Source organism: Erinaceus europaeus, chromosome 19, assembly GCF_950295315.1.
Source record: "Erinaceus europaeus chromosome 19, mEriEur2.1, whole genome shotgun sequence".
Lineage (NCBI taxonomy): Eukaryota > Metazoa > Chordata > Mammalia > Eulipotyphla > Erinaceidae > Erinaceus > Erinaceus europaeus.
Genome location: NC_080180.1, coordinates 52757005 through 52780791, shown reverse-complemented (window position 1 = coordinate 52780791; position 23787 = coordinate 52757005). Strand labels below are relative to the sequence as shown.

The 23787-nt window shown below is 36.9% G+C and overlaps 2 protein-coding genes across 4 annotated transcripts in view; one reads left to right on the top strand and one right to left on the bottom strand.

Annotated features, from left to right (window-relative positions):
- Positions 1–23787, bottom strand: part of LRBA (LPS responsive beige-like anchor protein) — a 554160-nt gene that overhangs the window by 14874 nt on the left and 515499 nt on the right. For all 3 annotated transcript variants that reach the window (XM_060178956.1, XM_060178957.1, XM_060178958.1), the window contains 3 exons: positions 20235–20297; positions 15762–15917; positions 8986–9153 (listed from right to left, as the gene is read on the bottom strand). In XM_060178956.1, the coding sequence (XP_060034939.1) occupies positions 8986–9153; positions 15762–15917; positions 20235–20297 (387 nt within the window). The remainder of the gene's footprint in view (positions 1–8985; positions 9154–15761; positions 15918–20234; positions 20298–23787) is intronic.
- The window catches only part of MAB21L2 (mab-21 like 2), a 384237-nt gene that overhangs the window by 160234 nt on the left and 200216 nt on the right, over positions 1–23787 (top strand). The gene's annotated exons all lie outside the window — the stretch shown is intronic.

The window sequence follows — 23787 nt, the reverse complement described above, 5'->3', positions numbered from 1 at the left end:
AACAAGTCATCACCACATTTAGACTGTGATAACCACCAGGTAGAAAATTTGGTAGCTTCCTCTTGTAAATAGTATTAGGATTATTCATGTAAGGCAAGATGATGTTGCTAGAAATAACAATTCCTGGGTTGTAACTTTTCTTCTATTTGAAAATACTGAGAGTTAGATAGGCTGCATCAAATTATCTACAGGTATTGACCTCATTAAATCAAATTAAAGATTCAGTACAAGGACCCAGTTAAGTGCACACATTATCATGAGTGGTAAAGCAGGTATCTGTCTTTCTCTCTCCCTCTCTAAATCCCCCACCTCTCTCTATTTCTCTCTGTCCTGTCTAGTAAAATAGAGGGTGGTGAGAGGGAAGAAGGGAAGGGAAGAAGGGAAGAAGGGAGGAAGGGGAGGGGAGGGGACGGGGAGGGGAGGGGGAGGGAAGCCACCAGAGCAGTGGATTCAAAGTGATGGCACCAGCCACCAGGCAGGAGTGTCATACAACAGGGAAGCAGTGCTGTGGGATCTCTCTGCTCCTCTTTCTCCTATCTGGAAAGAAGAGTCCACCAGAAGCAGTGGCATTGTGCAGGTGTGAAGCCCTGGGAAAGCTATGGTGATGTGGTGTGTTACCCTACACACACACAAACACACACACACACACACACACACACACACACACACACACACACACACTTCTCTCTCTCTCTCTCTGAGTCTCTCTCTCTTCCTCTCCCTCCCTCCCTCCTCCTTCAGCTCTGAGTTATGAAGCTCTGGTGATGACAAAATAAAAAGCAATGCCTCTGGCTCAGTGTGTCCAAGTCTGAAGCCAGGCTCCAGCACAGGTAGCTGTGTGAGTGGCCTCCCTTGGATAAATTCTCATAGTTGTAGTAAGATTGATAAGGTCTATTTAGTTGCCTTTCTGTGCCTCATCTAGAAAACAAGTAACATTAACACCACACAACTGACAAGGTCAGTAGTGGCAGCCAGCAGGCCTGTGAGCCTGGGTTTATGAAGTGCCTGGGCTAGTGCCCATGTGAAGTGAGCACCCAGGAGCAGTGTTTGGTGGGCACGGTGGTAAGGCAACAGTGGCTGTGGAGTACTGGAGGTACTCCCCACCTCTCTGCAGGCACTCCTCTCAGGGAAAGTGTGCTGTCTAATCCTGTGCTACATAAACGCCGATTACAGATGGTTCAAATTATCTTTATTTCTTATAAAGGAGAAATACACCTAATTTCTAAAAAAAAAAAAAAAAAAAATTACATTTTGATTTCTCCCATTCCTCCTTTTCTTAGACTTTTCAAGTTCCCCTGACACTTCATGTAAATTCTGCTGCAACTATTACTATCTAGGAGTCTACAGAAGGAAGTGAAGGTACATTTTAACAACTCGGTATTCTTCCCCAAAATAAAATCTCATCTCTGATTTTCCAAGTAACACACACTCATTATAAAGTATTCAGAAATTTACTGAATTATGAAGAAAATGAAAGCCTTACTATTTATGAATACTCATGGCTAACGTTTTACTGGTTATTACTCCTGACTTTTTCTTATACATAACTAGAATGCAAAGTGGACGTGTAGTGACAGTTAAAAGACACCACACTCCACACACACTCTGGTGATCTTCTGCATTCCTGTGTATTGCCTTGCAGAGATAGTTCAGCGTATTGGAATGCCACACTTGCATGCTTGAAACTCAGTCCCCAGCACCACATATTCCAAAGCTGAGCAGTGCTCTGGTATCTATCTGTCTGTCTGTCTCTCTCTCATAATAAACCTTAAAAGTAGTTTGTCTTTTCACATCAACATTATAATTTCATGGGTCGGGTGCTGGTGCAGCTAGTTGAGTGCACGTTATAATGTGTAAGGACCCAGGTTTGAGTCCCGTCTCCACCTGCAGGGGGAAAGCTTCACGAGTGGTAAAGCAGTGCCGCAGGTGTCTGTTTCTCTTCCTCTCTACTCCCCCCTTTTGATTTATGGCTGTCTCTATCCAATAAATAAAGATAATTTAAAATTTTTTAAAACAATTTCATAATATGTTGATAAGATGAACATTACTTCATTATGTGGACATATAAAATTAAGCTACCCCCCCCACTCTCTTAAGTCAGTCATTTGCTGATTACTCACAGAGGAACTTGTCTTTGGCCTTAATAGATAGCTCCTATGGGAATATGTGGGTATTTAGTAACATAAACAAAACATTCTGCCTCCAAGAATATAGATAAGTCAGTGAAGTAAAATTTTACCCATATTGTTGATCTTTAACACTAAAAGTAGGATTCTTGATATTGTCCTGTAAACCCAACTCACATAAAACTGTTAGATGTCCTTCTTAACATTTTAAGGTTACTTATTAAAGATACATAAAATAACATCTTGATAAAAAGGACAGTCTTCCTGTCTTTCACTCGTAAATACATCCCGGGTGTGATACCTAGAGCAAAAGCAGGAAAAACAAAAAAACAAACAACTGGGACTACATCAAACTAAAACAACCTCTTCCCAACAAATAAAAGCACCAGCAAAATGAAAATGCAACTTACTAGCCGGCAGCAAATGTTTACAGACATGTATGTGGCAAGGAGTCACTATGCAAAGAGTATACAAAGAACTTATGCAAAATCCAGTAACAAAGACATTGAGGCTGGGATTTCAGTGTCAAGCATGAATGTCTTCCGCATAACCTTAGTTATGCTGTCTCCTTGACCCAAATCTCCACTTTTAAAAAGGAGAAAATATACTGATTGCACTCACTACATGGAAACAAAACAACCTCTCAGTACAGTAAGGAGCTACGCAAAGAAGAGCTAAAAATCTCAATAGTTATGAAGCTTCAAGTTAAGAGGAATAAAAATAATTCTAAGGTTGTTTTTACTAACTAAAAACCACTTTAAATCCAAAGTCTGGAGCCTGACCAAACCCATCTAAATGTAGGAAAATTTGCTTGAAAAAAATCGGATAATTATTGCTTTGTAAAAGAAATCCTCAGTGGCATGTAAGTAACTTCTTATAGAAATGGGTCTCATAAATTCTTAGGAGCAGTGAAAGTATAATGTGAGGTACATGTGGACAAGCTGCCGTACAGACAAGTTTTCTCTAATGAATTAGGGCTTTTCTTTTGAGAGAGGTAAAACCAGGCATTAATATTTAATTCCAGGAGGTCTTAATTAAATTTATTCTTAGTACTTCTCAAGTACCACACATACTATTCCAAAAGTAGAGGACTCTCACTTTTAGGTTTTAAAGAGGAAGGAAGTAGGTTGTCATTTCAGCGCGCACTGTCTCTCAGTTGCAGAAAACGCATTCAGGATTTCCTTTGTGTGGTTACACAGCAAGCTGATGAGAGGGGATCTGTGCCTTCTGAGATTATTCCAGCGACTGTCTGAGAGGGAGTTTCCTATCTGAGAATAAAGTATTAGACAGTAACTGTTTGGGGTGTGTTTATTAAAGTATACATTGGGAGATATTCCATCTCATTTTGAGGAGATAAATCACCAGTTCTGTTCTCGTATTTATATGGCTGCAGCCTATGGGACTGGATGGTATAGTCATTTTTTTCTCTGCAACTAAACAAGGTAAATAAATGTGATATATTGGCACATCACCCCAGCACTCTGCATATGGTGCACATTAAGGCTGTATTCATTTGCCATATGAATATAATTCCTTTTACCACATCTACTATTAGTTAGAAGCAGTAAATACAGAGTTGTTTTGCTGGAACTTGAGGGCCTGCATTACATCACGAAGCACTAAACATCCTGAACCTTCTGGAGAATTTCATAGATGTAGTTTTAATGTCACCTGAACTTGAACACTGCCAACGCACTGCCAACGCACGCAATTTGATGATTTTTTTCCCCAAGGAAATAAGGAAAACACAAGGGAGCCTCAGTGTTAGTGCAGCAATGAACCCCAAAGTAGGGCCACGAGGAACATTCTAATGAGGTGCATACGAGAAGCCATGCTCTCGACAAAGAATAAGATCAGGAGTTGCACAGCAGACACTAAAAAGCTAGTCCTTTCAGACACGGCTTTTACACTGAGGATCCAGTGAGCTTCAGGAACCTGAAACATCAGATTTCCTCCAAGTGTACCGTATTACCTGTAATCAACACATTTATTTCATGGCTAGCAGTGGTGCTTTGTTTACTAGGTATTAAACCATCTTCACTTTCCTCCTGAAATTTATACAGTTCCAAAGCCAAGTTAAGATTTCGGTGGTACAAAGAAGAAAAAAAAAGTTTGTTGTTGTTTTTTTTAGAAACAAACATCTGTACCTATCTTCTTGCTTGTGAGCCATGAGTAACCCACCTCAAACAATTACAAACAAAAGACACCTGAAGAGTACTAGTTTTCAGATTTGCTAACATTCAGTTCCAAATGCATCCAGCAGATGGTGCTGTAGGACACCTCCTATGGAGAGTAGCGCTGTGCTACATCCCACCTCTGTTTTGGCAAGACAAAGAATAAGGATTCCATGGTAGCGTCAGTAAAACATTGCAGGCTTTCGGTAAAAAAAGAACATGATTCCTACATATGTGCAGAAAATATACATATGCATAAGCACATGTGCACAGAGATAACCAGTAAATAACTCACACCTGGACATAGTATGATCCCACTTTTCTTACCGACTTGATGAGTAGTCTGTGTATTTATGGTCATATAGCAAGATCATTCTAAATTCATTAGAAAAAAATTTAGAATGCCTTAAAGTTAGAATTCATTTTTAATTATAGCAGGAATGTCTCATTAGGGTGATACCAGTAAAATTAACAACAGTAGAATTTACGGTAATGACTTAAGTGATTGATGAGAGTACAGCAAAATGAAGTTTTAGACAGAGAAAAAGCAGAGCAGCTATGGCATACAGTACTTAAAAAACAGCTCTGTGGTCTGTTAGTGTTAGCCGTATGCTTAATAAAACCTTCTCTCTAATTAATGGTGCTGAAATATTCTAAAAGAACAAATTCTTGCTGCAATGAAAAAAAAACTTTTTTTTTCAGTAGACGCCATTCTCATAAAGGAGAAAGCTGACATAGATTAGCATGTCTGATTGCAAATAATTTGAAAAAAAATGCCACCTTTCAGTCAAATTAAAACCAGGATGTGAGAATGGAAAACTACTTTACTGAAATACTACACATACACATCTATACAACAGGCAACACCCTTGCCATCAGCCACCAGCCACCATTGATGCTTCTCAAGTTAATCAGTGGTGCTTAAAAAAAAAAACAAAAAACCCAGAAATCTAAAAACCTTTCGTAAGCATTTATGTTTTAATGCCTATGGAGTACTTACTTTTTAAATTTATGACCTATCAATATAATAGCAAACAGTGGATATATATATACCCATTTTGTGTGTTTTTATCTTGCTTGTCAGATCATTTCCATATGTTTTAAATACTGACTGCATGCACCAGGGTACATTTTCTCCAAAATTTGGAAATGTATTGTCTGGCTAGAGTATTCTAGAGAGAACATTTCAGGAAAACTGTGCTGGCTGTAAAGCACAAAGCACAGGGGAACAGAGAGCAAGCTTCCGTGGAGAGCATCTTTCACTGAAATGTCCTTAGCTAATTTTATTTTGCAAAATTCACTATCTGATGGGAGCTTATCTTTATTCACATTAAAAAAAAAAAACTGCACTGCACAAGAGATAACTACAAGACAATAAAGTCAAAGAGGAAAAATTATCCTTTTTATACAGAAAGCAAGACTTTGCCACATAATCTAGGCAGGTTTCATAAAAATGTACATCCTTTTAAAAGTTCCAAGTTAGACCCTGTGTAGGTTTTGTTCACTTTGTATTAACCCAATTTTGCCCAAGCAATGTGCATAATGTCAGATAATATGATTTAAAAAAATCACTATCGACTTTATAGATAGCACTAGTATTAGATTTGTAGAAAATGGCTTAAACTTATGACCCTGGATAGCAAAATTAATAGCTAACACTCATTATTTTGGAAACAACAACAAGAAGCTAAATACATGAATGAAAACTACAAAATGTAAGTGCCAGATCTCCTTCATTTACCCATTTTCCCTTTAAAAGAGAAAGAAAAAGTCAAAATATAAGAAGTTGAGGCACTGTGTGCCTTCTAGACCACTGCAAATGTGTGTGTGTGTGTGTGTGTGTGTGTGTGTTGCATCTGTCTTCGCACACACACATCTGTGTGTAGCTAGATCCTTGTGTTATGGTCACATATCCATGAGAGACAAAACGCAGGACTAAGAGTAAGCCGAACCTAAAATTTCTCATCTTCAAGCTCAGACTTCAGTGGCTATATCGTGGAGTCAACAATGAGCCAGAAGCTTATAATAATCTGAAAATCTGAAACAGCTTGCCTGAATGGTTGAAACACTACTCACAACGTGGTAAATATGTCTGTGTTTTTATTTGTCATTCTCATTTGAAAAGCTTAGACTGCAGTGTTTGTTTTTCCGTTCTAATGTGTGGACATTCTCATTGTATAAAAAAAGTACCTATCTTTCTTTCTACAAGCTTCATCCTTCAAAGCTAACGCCAAATTAAATTGGGACAGCAGACATTTTAAAAGGACCAGAAAGGATGAGGCTCACTTTGAAATGGATAATTTAATTTAGTCAAGATACATTATAGTTTTCTACAAATTTTATTAAATGTTATGTTATTCTTCTATTTTTCTTTTTATTACCAGCAATGAGAGGCTATCGATGAAGCACTCTGAAAAATATAGTATGTATTCTAACGCCATCATGATAGTGTCTGTGGACATCTATTTGCTGTAAGCATTCAATGGGTTTCTGATGACACCTGAAGTCAGTAACTACTGTTGCCTTCATTTTATGGAAGAGACAGAAGAATCACAGTAGAGCTTAGAAGTTAGATCTGTTTTATCTCAAACCCCAAAATTTGGTTAATTCTATTTGGTTCAATTTTTCAGAGGACAGGCAAGATAAACATTTTCTAGGGTGGTTTGTAAAGTGTGTGTGTATTCTGAAAAGGCTGAACATTTCTAGTTTTAAAATATACTTTAATGTATGAAATGTAACAGCAGTTGCAAACAATTCAGACTAGTAAGCCATTAGCTACTTTTTTAAAATTCATTTATAAAATATAGAAAATATCAACAAAACCACAGGATCAGAGGGGTGAAATCCTACACATTTCCCACCACCAGAGCTCCGTATCCCATCCCCTCCACATACAATGGTGATGGTCTCACATAGCAGAGAAAATGATTTGGTCAGATAAGTAAAAAATCTTTTGTGAAATTGTGTGTGTGTGTGTGTGTGTGTGTGTGTGTGTGTGTGTGTGACAGAGAGGGTATGTGTGTGTGTGACAGAGAGAGGGTGTGTGTGTATGTGTGTGTGTGTGTATACGATCTTTGAGCCAAGAGAAAATTTCTCTCTAAATACTTTGAAATAAATAACAAGATGGTATATTTGTGATCTATGTGAAATCTAGATTGTCTGGTATACTGACAATTTAGTGAATCTTAGTTCTTGAATTTATAGAAATCGGAAAACAAGAAATCGAAAGTGGTCACTCATCGTAAAGGATATAAAGGAAGAAGGGCCAGGATGGAGGTCTTTGAGAGGAATATGCTGCACTTTTTGAGGAGAATATGAAAAGCAAAGTGCCTGAAAATCGTATATTTTAAAATACCATCACTTATAGTAAATACAACTGTTAAATGTGACATATACTCAGTGCTATGCCCTCTACCATGTATATCGAAGTGCGATCTTCTCAAACTTAAAATTATTTTTAATAGTCTCCCTGTGGAGGGAATGAACCTTGTTATGATTAATATAAAACATACAGTAGAACTTTAGTGAACAAATGTGGGTCACTCATCCCAGCAAATAAAATACCTAGAAACCAGAAATGGTCCTGAGAAAATGCTTGGTATGTACTTAACTTAAAATCGTACTAGTTTCCAACTAAGATTTCACTCTCACAGAAATGACACACATTTCCTAAGCACAGTTTTAAGAACTTATTCCAAAAGATGATGGACTGCAACAGATTCAGACTGTTTCATAAACAGAGACTATGTGGCAGAAGTCAAAGCCACAGTATAAGGTGAAGGTAAAGTAACCAGGAACAACGTGGCCCGTTCATAGCCAAATACACTCCAACTTGCTTTAGATTAAGAAACCGGAAATATTGAAGAGCCGCTAAAATGCTCTCCTTGATGAAGTAAAAGACTCTAAAGTTATTCTTGCAGGAACTCCTCAGTGCCGCCATAATCATTTTAATTAGATTCTCATTTCTCAGGTGGTCTCTTTTAATTGTTTTTTTCCTACTTTTTAACGTGTTTTTCTAAAGCCATTTCTTTTCTGCAGCTGTGTGCGATTCGTTTTAATGGTAGCTGTTTCCTTTTTTTTGCCTTCTGTGAATTACAATTTTAAATGGTTACACATTGTTGTTTTTACTGCCTTTAGCATAGTTTCATAAAGATGTTAGAGGCTGTTGGTGAAGATTTTCATTTCCCATGTGAAAGACCAAATGCCAATTTGAATATTCTATACTGGCCTTTTATGACCTCGTTTAATCTTTTAATGTGTAAATAAAAGCATATTTTTATAAGGACTGCTTTGTTACCATGATTTTTTTTTCTTTTTTAAAATAAAAATTCAATAAACAGAGTAATACGTGATTAATGTTTTATGTTATGTCTTATTGTTTCTGAGTGAAACATTTTTATCTGGTGATAGTCATTTTCAATGAAGAACTGGCATTTTCAGATCATAAGAAAAGCTTGTAATAAGAAAAATGAGATTTCATGCTTAGATCAGAACAAAATGTTAATAGGGAGGCTGTTTAGAGTTTTGTTAAATCTGAAGTAAAAGAATTTAAAACTACTTGCTATTTTAGTTTCGTTTTTACCATAATGAAAAAAGTGACATTACCACAAAATTTCATATATACATCAGCTGTAAAAAAAAAAAAAAAAAAAAAAAAAAAAGCTTATAAAATAAATCGTACTTACTGCCAGGATTATCTCCAATCCCACTGCTTTTTCCATTCCAGTACCAGAGCAGGAGGGTTGCATCACGTGACCCTGAGAGAATGTAGCAATTTCCCCCAATATATGACTCAGAACGAGTGAGGCAAGTGACGACATCCCAATGGCCAAACACCACTTGGATCAATTTTCCTGAAATGCAGAAATTACTTACTTTAAAGTTACCATTGTGGAAATAAAACAAGTTTCTACTGACCATCTAACTTAGACTATAATCAATCTTTGTTAGCTCAGATTCTGATGTCAAAACTTGAATTAAAATGTGATCTGGTTCAACCTAAAAGTTTTCTTTGAACAACAATAAAAATCAGTGGGACTGTGTAACAATGTAACATTTTCAAAAAATGTAATGCTGTGAAAGGCAAATATTAAAATTATTTCCATGAAAAATATCCAAGGATCATGATATCTTTATACATAGTTACTATAAATTACAAATGAATTATTTCTACCAATTAAAGCAGTCCCAAGAGAATCTTTATTTGGAATCATTTAAGTTACTCTATATGATGCAAAACAAAAATTTAGTTGCCTCTCTGCAAGTATTGTATAATTCAGACTTACTACTATAACTGTCTCTAAGCTAATAATCTACTGTGTGTGTTTCTACTTCTTTCATAAGTAATCAATACAAGATTAATATCACTTTGCAGAATGTCTTTCCCCAATTAGAAAGAAATTTTAATAAAATAAGTGATTTATTGTGGTTGTAGTTTGGACCAGAACATGTTTTCTTTGTTTTGAATGATAACAGCTGCTCTGGAGATGAGGATGAAGCCAAGATTCTGTTAATATACCTAATGGTAATTGTTGAGAAAGGTGGAAAGGGACCCAGTCAACATTATAGACCCAGGGCTTCAAACATTGGATGAACTGCTTGTGAAGTGAGTGTTGTAAGAAAAAGGCCCCCAACTTTTACTGTTGAATCATATATGGTGTCTACATCATTTTTGGTGTTCAGTTACCTGTGGTGTTTATAATTCACACAAGCTAGTGTATAAAGATTCATATATATATCAGCCTTTCTCTGCCATCCCTACTATTTATATCTAATGCTTTTCTTTGGAATATCTATCTATAGAATGTACAAGTGAATGTCACAGGATATCTTTCCTCAGGCCAGGGAGACAGCCTGAGGCTCCAAGGTCCTAGGTTTAACCCTTCTCCCCGTGCCCCTCCCCATCACTACTGTAACCAGAGCTGAGCAGTGGTCTGGTGCTTCTCTCTCCCACTTCTCCCTCTCTCTCTCTCTCTCTCTGTGTGTGTGTGTGTGTGTGTGTGTGTGTGTGTGTGTACACGTGTGTGTTTTCATTAAATGAAATATTAAGAAAAAAAGGATAACTATCCTCCAATGCTCAGCATGGTTTTTTAAAAATAAGAATTTGTGAGGTCATAAATATATAATTTAAATGTTTAAGAAAAATGACCAGTAAGCTAAATAAAATGAATATGCCTAAAAAGTTCATACATTCAACATGGCTTACATCATAACCTGTTCAAAAGTTTAAGGTCTCAAGTAAAACTAAGTGAATTTCCTTTTTTCCCTAGATAATAAATATAACTTAAAAGTGTTAGCAATATTTTTTAATTCTTGATTTTAATAAACTTTAGATACAGACTTCAAATTTAGAAACAAAGTGAAATATATTTCATCAAGATCTGATAAAGATCAAGTAATTTTACTCTGACCTATCACCTACTAAGAGTAACTTTAAAATCAGGTTCATTTTGATCTGAAATTACAAACTTAATAAAATACATTTTTGTCTCCTGTGAATAGACCATTGAAAGCAGGTTTTAAAATTATTAAATGTTAAAAAAATGCCCACTTCTCAATTTCTTTACTGTTTCAAATTAACATCAAAACATCTCTCCGCAAAATTTAGCTTTTATCAATAAAGAATATAAGAAGGACTTAAGGCCTTTTAGAATAAAAAAGAAAAACTGCAAATTAAACTTGAAAAAGTAATTTTCTTATTTCCAGTTTAAGAACAACAAAATGACAAATGAGTGGGGTTAGATAAGAGGTGGGCCTTAGAAAGAATACAAAAGTTAGATTGCTAAATACAAAGAAGGAGGGAAAAAAAAAAGCAACATTCTTATTACAAGGTTAGAAAGTGGAAGGTGAAATCTGAGTTCTTAACCACTGGAAGAACTGAACACACCACACTGTGACAATGTTTTTTGTAGTGGTTATTGTAGGGGGTGCAGGAGGGGCACAGATGTGTGGTGGTGGCAACGATGTGGAACTATTCCCATTTTCTAACAATCGTATAAATCACTATTTAATCAACTATGTCAGGGGAGAAAAAAACATAACTATACTTTTGGCCTAGTATGTACAGTGACTTCTGCCTCAGCCTCTATCAAACTGCTGGGAGCATGGAAACTACAGGTGTGATTTCACTAGGTTCTCTGGAGTTGATCCGTTTAAAATCTTGCTCCTATCAACTCAGAGGGTCATCAGAATGAGAGAGGAGTCAGGTGGGCTAGGTACAAGAGGGAAAGGAAACTCAAGTGCTCTGTTGAGCAGGAGACTAGCAAAGCAGGAGCCTTTCACTTGGTAACTTACTTAACTTCCAACTCATATTAAAAAAAAAAAAAAAAAAAAGTAGATGGATCAAACAGAATGGTGGAATTTTCCAAAATGCAGTTGTTAAATTCTCATTAAGTGATCATGATATCTGGAATGTCAGTGTTAGGGAAATGTACAGTCACTGTGCTTTCTTCTTCTTCTTTTTAAACAACAGCAACAAAGGGCCCTGATGTTTCAATTTTTGCTCCTAAAGTTACTTTTCATCCAACAGACTTTTACTGAACAGCTACTAAGTGCAAGGCACCAGGCCTTCTTGCATGACTATAGTGTGAGCAAACAGACAGTGCCGACCTTCAGCATTTTTACTGTCTAGTCTGGTGGTAAGACACCAGATAACCACGTGAACCATTATTAAATTAACCACAGCGGATATGCAGATAAGAACAGTGGTAAGCATTACAAAAGACCCAGGTAGGATCATAAAGAATCATAAAAATAGAATAAATAGATTGGGCATCAGAGAAGGCAGAAATGAGTGATGTTTCAGTATTTATGTCAAAAAGGTTTTATATTTTAGCATGAAATAACTTCAATCCATACAATTTATACTTTGGGCTCAAAATTCTGGGAAGTTTTTTCTTTTTTTCCTTAAGTTTACTTTTTCCTGTCCTGACAGCCTTCCCCAGCAATATTTGTTATTGCTGTGAGATTGAGGTTCACTCCTCCTAAATAAATCACAGCATATAAATATCCGCTGCTCTTTTTGGTGAATTATTTTCTGATAATCTTATAAGTGTTCCTCAACCTTTATTTTTTGTTTCCTATAATACCAGTCCACCTCTCCACACACCAATATCAAATATTACCACAGGCACTAGAATATCCCTCTTTTGATAGAACACGTTTTCTAGTTACTGTTTTATTTGACAGCTGTGCTACAAATAAATTAAAAAAAAAAACTTTGAGCCAGGACTCTGCACCACGGAATCTAAAATGTGGTCTGAAAATGATTCCCACTGCCGAGGGAAGGTTTTATTGTTGCCTCTGCTGTTCTGGTTGTGTCCCGAAAACATGATTTATGCTTAAAGAATTTCCTGTTACAATCGTGCTTCTCTCCCCCTGCCCCCTCAATCTAATAAGAGAAGGAATTTGGGGGTGGGGGGAGCTTATATGCTAAAATATAATTGAATTCAACACTTGTGATAGCTTTGCTATTACATATTATTGATCATACAGTTTCCCCTTCTTTGCCAAAATTAAGAAAAAAAATCTTTAATATGCCAATTGTCATAAAAACACAAGAACATTACCCTAATTATATTAAGTAAAACTAGCATCATAATCGGTATACAGGAGATAAAGAAAGCTATTGAAACTATCATTTGACATTTTTCTACCAAGTGTAAATGTTTCTTGCACAAGCTAAGTTAGTTCCATTTCTGAAATGAAGTTTAAAATAAAGCTGCTATTTAATTTGGGTTGCTTGTGCTTCATAGCTCCAGGCAAACTTTTTTAAAATCAAGAGGCAGAGACAGAGGGCAAGAGAGACACCACATCACCAAAGTTTCTGCCATTGCCTTAGTACTCCCAGATGGTGCTGGCAGCTCAAGCCTACGCACACAGAAAAGCAAGTGCCCTTCGCAGGAAGGCTATCTTGCCAGCTAAGACAGCGGCTTGTGAAAATGCTTATTAGCATATACACATTTTTAAAAGTAGAGTAGAACGTTTTAAGTCTAATGGGACATGGAAAATATACTAGGAATGTAGTGTTACACATTAGAGCATTTCCCAAATCAGTAATGGTTGTTGGTAATATTTGTATGAGAGAACATGATATAATCACAAAAAAAATCTGCTACATTTGAAACCACAAGATTCAGCTTTAATGCCCAGTTTTATCACCATTATATACACGTGTAAATTTCAAATGTTACTTATCTTTTTCTAAGTCTTAATTGTTTCACCTGAAAAATGGGAATCAGGACAGCTATCTCTTTCATAGGATTACTGAGGTTGGAACAATGTGTGTGAAAGAATTTTCTAAGGAGCAGCATGAATGTCTATCAGTTTTATGTATGTGTGTGTGGCTACATATAAGGTTAGCTTTACAAAATCAATATTCAGTGCCACTTTTAAAAACATACAGACTGCAAACTTAAAAAAGCTACAAACATGTCAAAAATCAAATAATGACAAAACATGTGTCCATTTATATATGACATTCTGGAAAAGGCAAAACTGGATCGGTCAGTTGTTGTGAAGAGGCTCCAGTATGGGCAGTTTGTCAGCAAAGGTGCAGCAGAGAGATCTCGGTGGGGGTTGGCAGGCTGCTCTATGCTTCCACTTTGGCAACAGCTACAGAACCCTGCACACTTTCAAAACTAGCAGAACTGTAAACAACAAATAGAAAACTATCTCTAAACAATATTTGTAATGTGTAAAAAACTACATTATATGAAAGAATGCTTAAGAAAATCTGTGAAAGGACGTTAACAACTTTGAGTCTAATAGTGTGTTCAAAAGAGTACAATTTGAGGTCAAATGCCAGATTGTCACTGTTGTGATAGGGAGCAAAAACTGAACTTAAACTTGATTATTAAATCAGAGAAAATTCATAGTAATAAAGAAAATGTAGAAAAACTTATCGATCCCCAAGGCCATGTTTTAGGGGGTTCTAGGAGAGTTTTAGGTTCACTAGTAATCAACTTCATATTCCTGAATATTTAACATAAGCCCAAACTAATCAGAAAGACTTGAATGATGCTGATCTCTTTTTTGAACTACAGAATAAAGATACAAATTATAAGAAACCAAATTATCAATTCCATAAAACAAAAAGATAAATGAGATCATGCCTAAAATAACTTTAAGGTTTTGTTCTTTGAAATATACATATTCTATTTAACCCTAGCCCTTAACAGCTAAATTGCAATATTGTCATCAAAATACATTGAGAGGGAGTCGGGCTGTAGCGCAGCGGGTTAAGCGCAGGTGGCGCAAAGCACAAGGACCGGCATAAGGATCCCGGTTCGAACCCCGGCTCCCCACCTGCAGGGGAGTCGCTTCACAGGCGGTGAAGCAGGTCTGCAGGTGTCTATCTTTCTCTCCTCCTCTCTGTCTTCCCCTCCTCTCTCCATTTCTCTCTGGCCTATCCAACAACAACAACAACAATAATAACTACAACAATAAAACAACAAGGGCAACAAAAGGGAATAAATAAATAAAATAAATATCTAAAAAAAAATACATTGAGAACCATCTCCTTGACACACCGCATTTGAGGCAAGAACATCAACTGATATTTATAAAGATGATTAACTAACCTGAAAGGTTATTAATGTAAAACACTAACTAAAAATGCCAGTTAAAAATAATTACCCTTCCCTACAATATTTAAACAGCAATTTGTAGATTCTCACTTTAGTTGTGAAATATGCTTCCTTCCACAGTATCTCTCAATATCTAATGTAGTAATATCTAATTTTAATTATTTTAAACATCCAACTATATATGTACCATATTTTCTTTACTAACAGTTTCTAAGACACTTAAAGGGACTACATTAAAGTTGTCAATGTCTCTCAATTCCCATACATGTATGGGCATTTACTGGACTGGTTTTCCAACAATAATACTGAGTTGAACTCAGTTTGTCCCTTCCGGGGAGGCATATAAATGGATATGTAGACTGAAACTTCTATATTTTAACATGAGCTCCTCTGACATGTAAAATCAGTAGTCAGCTATTTTTTTCATGATGGTGTCGCTTTCAGCCGAGTTCTGTGCTGAAGTGGGTGAAGGCAAGATATCAATTCTCAAGAAATACACTTAATGAGAATTTTCTGTTACAGGGGAAAAATAACATTATTTAAACAATACAATGTGGGAAATATTTACGGTTATATAAGTACAGTTGCTGTAACACCGTGAATATACACATCAGGAAATGACTTCACAATGAACCATTCATTCTGTAAACATGGGGCTTGGCAGGCAAACAGCGTGCACAACTAGCTCTTAAAAACACACGGAAATAAACTAATAAGCTATATTAGTAAACTGTTAATGGGAAATCACCTTTTTTTATGTTTCACAAATTTTAGAATTCTATAATTCTGGGATGAAGAAGATGAGAAAAAGCATTCTAAACTTCTCGGTGCAACTTTTATGAAGTCTAAGTTGACTGATGAAGAAAAGAAGTTACCTGTGTCTGTAGAATAAACTCGGAAACTCTTATCCCAGAAGCCACAGATGAGAATACAGCGGCTATCTGAAGTGATGACAAAGCACTGGGGATGGACTCGAATGCTCTGGTCTAAGAGATCAGTGATCTGCCTCCTGTGCATTCCTGCATTGCTGGCTGTGAACAGAGAGAGGAGAAAAGTCTACTAAAACCACATGCACTGAGGAATCCTCTAGCTTGCCACTCTGGGGCTGGGGGGAGAGGACAGATGGCATATTCAAGGACAGGAATTCTTGATCTCTCGCTGCAAACAAAAATAATTGAAAAAGCAAACAGGAAAAAAGTTCTGAGGGTTTAAAGGATGTGGGCAGCTAGATTCGATATCTCAGGAAGAAATTTTGCCTGGAGGGAAGAAAATAATGATGCCCTAGAGTTTTAAGACAATGCATAATCCTCAGAATAGGCTCTCTAGCTCTGTGCAGGGCCAAACCCAATCACAAACTCCAAATTACATTACAGTAAGGTTTGTGTTTCTGACAGTCTCATTGCGTCTATTGTCATGAGAACAGACCCATGTTGTGGCGATCCATTGCCTTTAACTTTTTGTCACAAGGAAGAGATATTAGAATTTGGATGTCATGTATTCTAAATACTGCAGCATCATTCCCTACTTTGGCTTTAACAGGTCTTTAATTTGACTAGGTGTGAACTCCCATGTTCCTTGTCTACAGCTGCACCTGTGTGTAGAGGAAAGGGGAGAATGACTGACTACTGAAGACACTTGTAATTGAAAAAGTCAAAGCACAGCACACTGCCACTTTCTTACTCTTTGGGTAAGCAATAAAACAAGACAGTCTGGCAGTGTGTTTTCAATGTGCTACAGAGCACTTGAGATGGGGCCTGTCACAGGCACAAGGCCAGACACAAAGGGACAGCAAGACAGTGGGAAGAGAAATAATCTCACAATATACTATCCAGTACATAGTTCTCACAGTAGAAGTTTCACTGCTCAGAGTGTAGGCCTTGTATGCATGAGGCCTTGATCTAGAGGCCTGGTATCATCTGTTCTGGTACAATGCTCTGGTTCTCTTAAAATAAATCTGGGGGTCAGTTGGTAGTGCAGCAGGTTAAGCGCAGGTGGCGCAAAGCACAAAGACCAGCATAGATCCCAGTTTGAGCCCCGGCTCCCCATTAGCAGGGGAGTCACTTCACAAGCGGTGAAGCAGGTTTGCAGGTGTCTGTCTTTCTCTTTCTCTCTGTCTTCCCCTCCTCTCTCCATTTCTCTTTGTCCTATCCAACAACAACGACATAGTAACAACAATGATAAACATGAATGGCACAATTCAAAATAGTAAAGTGATACTTAAAGTCACCATCTTAAGTATCAGCTCATTCTGCAGGGGAGGTGCACTGTTTTCAATAAAAAACTAGAGGAAGGTAGCACAATGGTTACACAAAGAAACTCTCATGTCTGAGGTTCCAAAGTCCCAGGTTCAATCCCCTACACCACCCGATAAGCCTGAGCTGAGCCATGGTCTGGTTTAAAAACAAAAACAAAAACAGAGGAGGTTGTAATCACAGTGTCAATTGAGAATAATTTCCATGACAGATGGTTAAAATGGTCATTTAATAATAGGCTATGCAAAAATCTTAACTATATAAATTTTGTCACATAACTCAAGAGTTTTAAAGAATTCAGTGATATTAATAAAAGCAAGTCTCTTTGCTTCCCAATCTGTGCACGTGTGTGTGTGTGTGTGTGTGTTGCAAGGGGTTGAATCCAGGCTCTCACACAGACAAGGCAAGCACTCTAACCACTGAACTATGCCATAGGCTCCTCCCATCTATTTCTTACTTAACATTCCTTGGAGCTTCTATCTGTTAGAGAAAGAAAGAAGGAAGGAAGGAAAGGGAGGAAAGAAGGAAGGAAGGAAAGGAGGGAGGAAGGATAGAACTGTTGACCATTTCTGTCTCGTTCAGTTATGAATAATATTCATCCACGAACACAGGAGGTCAATGGAGGGAAAGCATCCATCTGTTCCACTGAAAACTCATTTCCAACAAATATTTGTTTTTTATGTTGAAATAATGTTTAAGAAAATCTATAATTTTAACAAGTGTTACTAGTGATATTGTAATAATAACTTAATGAATATTAACTTTAAAAAAAACTTACATGTTATAGCCAGAACATTTTAACATTAAAATTTGTATGCATGCATACACACACACACACACACACACACACACACACACACACACACACACACACGTTAAAAAAAAGGGAGTTGGGTGGTAGCGCAGCAGGTTAAGCGCATGTGGCACAAAGTGCAAGGACCTGTGTAAGGATCCCTGTTCGAGCCCCCGGCTCCCCACCTGCAGGGGAGTCGCTTCACAAGTAGTGAAGCAGGTCTGCAGGTGTCTATCTTTCTCTCCCTCCTCGGTCTTCCCCTCCTCTCTCCATTTCTCTCTGTCCTATCCAACAATGACGATATCAACAACAATAACTACAACAACAATAAAAACAAGGGCAACAAAAAGGAAATAAATAAATATTAAAAAATAATAATGTTAAAAATATAGTAGGTAATCACTTTTAAAATTCTAAAATAAAACTATACAGGGAAAGTAGGATGAAAATGTAAATTAAAAACAGATGTAAATTTTTAAATGATGTAAATTTTTAAACATCTTTGTGCATTAAGAAACATCTTTGTGCATTAAAAAAAAAAAAAAAAAAACCTAAAATCACTGTGTTCATGGTGACACTGAAATTCCATTTGATCTATAAAGCTGTATAGTCATTTTATATACTACTATGTAGGAGCAAAGAAACTGGGGAATAGGATGACCAGTCAACCAGAATAAGGAAGAGAAGTATGGCCTCAGGCCAAAGTGGATAAGCCAGCTTTCCTACGGAAAGTTCTACTGGGCCATGGCAACACTCACTTGTTTATATATACTCTGTGGCTGCTTTTGTATTATACCAACAGGATTCTGTAGTGCACACAAAATCTACAGTATTTACTCTCTGCCTTCTTGCCAAAAATGTGTGCCCAGGTCTTGTTTAAAAGTTACTTTACAGTTGCTGAATTCATTGAAATAGGTGTCATCCTATAGGGTACTCACTGTCAAGTTTTAAAGAAAGCAACAAATTAGTACTTCAGAAGTAATGCTTTAAATGACTAAGCAAATGAACTTTGCTATTTTTTGACTTTCAAAATTGTATCCAAGTGAGCAGTTAATTTTTATAATCTATGGCAAATCATGTCTACTTAAACCAAAACAAGATTTAGAAGCCAGGATAGTATTTATTCTTCATATAGTTGCTTCTAAGATTTCTGCTGATGTCTGGGGAAATGGTAATATGGATTAGTTTGAACATGAGGCTGTACTGTCGTCCAGATAATTCATCTGCAAAGGGTAGTCCTAAATTTAAGCTCTCTATGAAACAACAGTCTTAAAGGCAAAACAAGTGTCTTGCACACAGGGAATGCCTGGACTTTAAAGTAACAAATCAACTTATTATGTTTTATTTTAGAATCCTAACAATTGCATTTATGTCAGGGAAGTGGGAGAAAATTACAGGCAAACCACCATGCTGGTAGCATTCTGCTATAGCTAGGCAACTATATGTTTTTACTCTTAAGGTTACTGAGTAGTGCCTTTTCATATCAAGAGTAAGCAGTCATAGGGAAGCTAACAGTCTGGGAAATGCTAACTGGAGATTTTACCTAACCTATTCAAAAGCAGGACACCTATGAAGTATTCTAAGTCATCTGCTGAGGGGGCTCACTTCCATCCCAAGGGCTCCTTCTGGTCTCCTCCCTTTTCTTTTTTTTCACCTCTGAACAAATTTAACCTCCAGTGGCAATTTATTAGGTTGTAGGACCCCGGGAAAATGAATACAAATATCTTAACACTGCCATTGGCTGGGCAATATATTTCAACTTTGAAACTGCTCTGCATTTGCACATTAATCCCCTCTGACTGAACGGAGGGTCCAGGAAGAAAGGATTGATCTCCTTTAATGATGAAACCCTGCGCCACAGTTTTATTTTTCACCACACAGTGCTGCTAAGAGCCCCACTGTTATTATGAAAATTTCCCTAGCAGAGGAGCTCCATCACATTACCAGTGCACCAATTCATCATAAAGTGCCTCGCTCCTGCTCATCAACAAGTCTGAGTGATGAAAAGATCCAATATTATCCTGACAGTACTTCATGCGCATTCTCAATCACACATTATTACAGCATCCATATTAATTTTCAGTGACACGCGTCCTAGGCCTGTTCAAATTAGGCAAACCAACGAGGGGGAGTTGATGAAATACCAGCATAGCCACAGCTCATTGCATTCCAATTTGCATGCAAATGGTTTATCAGGAAAATTCCATTCCCAGCAACCAGCAAGTGAAAAACAACTGTAATCTACACTTCAGGGCCACCATACAGAGCTTAATGAATCGCAAAGAGAGAAGGAAGTGACAGACCTATGAGAGGATCGATTTCCACTGGCAGCTGGTATGGCTGGTCTTGTACAGCACCTTGATGAGCTGAAATTCACAAAAGAAAAAAAAAAAAGCTTTATCCTTCATATACTAAACTATATAACATACATAAGCCAAAAATTATGTAGAACAGTTTCCAACCTCTAGAGCTCTCATATCATTTTGTGAAATTTAAAGAAAAAAAATCCAGGTGCTTTTATGGCGAGCTTATGAAACATTTATTTCCGATTAGTGCTATTCTGAACGTGTGCCATCAGCAGTGGCTCCAGTCCTAGGCCATAAGCTACAGCAGATGCTTGACTGGCAACCTCTGATGCTGCAACAAAACAAAATTAAGTGGTAAAGCGTGCTGAAAACAAAATGTGACAACCATCTGCTGACTGTAGCAAATACTATTTTTTGTTACTTCTTAAAAAGGCAGTTTTGAGTGCTACAGCACAAAGGAGCCACAAAAACGTCAATTTATGATGGAGAAAGGGAAAGCTCTAAGTCAGGGAACATTTAATGTTTCATCCATCACTTAAAATCAATCATTTGAAAGTCTGAATAAAAATAAAGAAAGCTATCCACAGATAAATGTTTTAGTTAAATGCATTTGCCTGAAATGTTTTCTTAAAGACTGGACTGAGATTCTAAAGCTTTTATTAATATTTAATATTTCCACAGTTTCAGTTTAAAGAGACTTTGAGAAGCAAATGTAGAAACAAAAAATCAATCTACTCTAAGAATAGTTAGTTCAGCTCTTTGAGTGGTTTAAAGACTCAGGCATACTTATTTTACAATTGAAAAGGGAATATGTGGGCTATTTCCTTGTGAAACGTGGAAGGACTCTGGGAAGAGGGCCCTATGCAAAAACCAAGGGCTACCACTGGTTGGCTGGCTTGCATCTCCCCCACCCCCATGAAAAGCTTGGAATAGATCTTTTCAGCTTTGTAAATCTAATAGTTAAATCTTGGTTTCTTTGCCAAATTTTCCCAAATGACTCAGTCATCCATCCTGTTCAGTAAGTGCTGAGGAGTCTACAAAAGGCCGATAAATTACTGCTTTATCAGTATTGGAACTCCACTTAATAACATTAGATTTTAGGACAGCTTTCTCATTGTTCTTGAGGGGCTGAAAATAAAAATGGGGTACACTCCAAAGAGTTCACTAGATCATTTTAAAACTAATTTATCATCATTTCCCCTATTAGTCAATAGCAACTTTTAAAGGAGATTTGAAAGCTTATTAATTCTAATAAAATATGCAAAGCCAGCTGTGAGGAAAAAAAGAGATATTCTCTTCTACTACAGCATAGTGGCGACCAGAGGGACTCGTGCGAAGTAAAGTAAACCAGGAAGAAAAGAACAAATGATTCTCAACAAACTCATAGGTGAGACTGAAGAAACAAAGCAAGGATTTCAACAAACCCAAGGATTCAGAAGGAGCTAAAAGAGAATTGGGGGCCCAGTGCCCTGTGGTGGAGGGAGAGTATATATGTATATATATATATATATATAACAAGTTAGGTCGAACTTGTTATATATATATATATATATATATATATATATATATATATTTATATATATATATATTTATATATATATATTTAAATATATATATATATAAATATATATATATATAAATATATATATATTATATATATTATATATATATAATATATATAAATATATATATAAATATATATATAAATATATATATATTTATATATATATATTTATATATTTATATATATATATTTATATATGTTATATATATATATATATATATATATATATATATATATATAACAAGTTAGGTCGAATCATAAGAAACTGTGACTAGTGGACATTTGGACCTACAGGGATGATCATTCTAAACGTACGGTTCAACCTAAATAGGGACCCCACCTGTGAAGGTTGATGGAATTCAGTGAGTTAATACATACAGGTGTTGAGACAATATGTAGAACCCAGAAAAGATATAAGCAGTAGCTATTACCTTATTTTTATAAAGCTTTTGTAAGGACCTTTGAATGAGAAGGTACAGATTTTCTAAATCAGGACTTTCAGACACTGTTGAAAGCAATGGCTGAAGTTAGCTATCCAGTGAATAAGCCATGGTTTTCGCAGATTCTTTGAGCAGATGTGGGATACATATAAACAATACTGTTATTTCTATTTGTTAGTAACACTTTGATATTCATTTGAGGAAAACTACTAGAATTTTCTGACATTTGTTTTATTAAAACAATTATCTTTCTTTATGTGGATAGAGACAGCCAGAAATCGAGAAAGTAGGGGGAGAGAGAGGGTGAAAGAGAAACACCTGCAGCCCTGCTTCACCACTCATAAAGCTTTCCCCCTGCAAGTGGGGACCAGGGGCTTGAACCTGGGTCCTTGCACTCTGTAACCTGTGCACTGACATTTCTTTTAAATCATGACATCATAACAGGTAAATGTAGCCTGAGATAGGGTGAGATAAGACTTGAGTGAACACACCTGAAGTGAGGGATAGGTTTAGTAAGACGGGTGCTTAATATTTGATGGCGCAGGTCTAGCTCAGAATAGATCAGTGTATGAAAAATCACCACCTCTATAGTCCCGTGTGATCATTCTCTGTATGTTTGGTGAAGACCTGCTGTGTCAAAAACTACTAGTGACACAAGACAGACACACAGAGAAGGCTCGCTGGGGAGAACTACAGGCAAAGAACTGGAAGAACAAATGTGGTCCCTCAAACTCTTACTCTGCAGGAGCCTGAGTCTGAGTTGGGAATAGGCGAATGCACCACAAGAGGTTCTCCAGCAGGGGTACTGTCCAAATTCACTTTACATAGCTAACTAGGAGCAGAGGAAAGAACCCCTCAGAGAAAATACTTAGGAAAGCAAGCTTTCCAGTTAGGAAAATGGCGGGTTCCGTGGGGGCAATGTGTAGCACTGTCATCAGTGCTGAGGGAGTGTGTCTAACAACCTGAGCAACAGCAGGGGACTTAGGAGCCCTGCTGGGCCTTAACTCCTTGCCGGTTAAACTGAGGATGTAGGCCGGCTGGAGAGGGCTCTCTAGCAGGTGAAAGGGTTGGCTTCTCTACACATATTCTGTCACACACTTTACACTGAACAAGTGCTCAGAGCTGTCACCCAGGACAAATATCATCTGTGGTGGCTGTGATGTCACATGATGACGACTTTGCAAAGCTTAATCTTCTAGCGTATGTGATAACACATACCACCAATATTTTTTTTCTGATAACAAATGTTTTTATTTACTAATGAATTCTCTAATGTTACCCAGAATCCAAATTTTACATTATAGTTTTTTTAGTCAAAAAAATATAATATGTGGAACTGGGGAGATAGTGTCATGGCTGTGCAAAAAAGATTTTAATGCCTTAGGCTCCAACATCCCAGATTAAATTTCCATCATCACTGTAAGCCAGAGCCAAGTGGGGCATTTTGTATGTGTGTCTGTGTATGTCTGTGTGTGTGTGTGTGTGTGTGTGTGTGTGTGTGTATTGCACACACAGGAACCTCAGTAAGGCAGCTTTACCAGAAGAA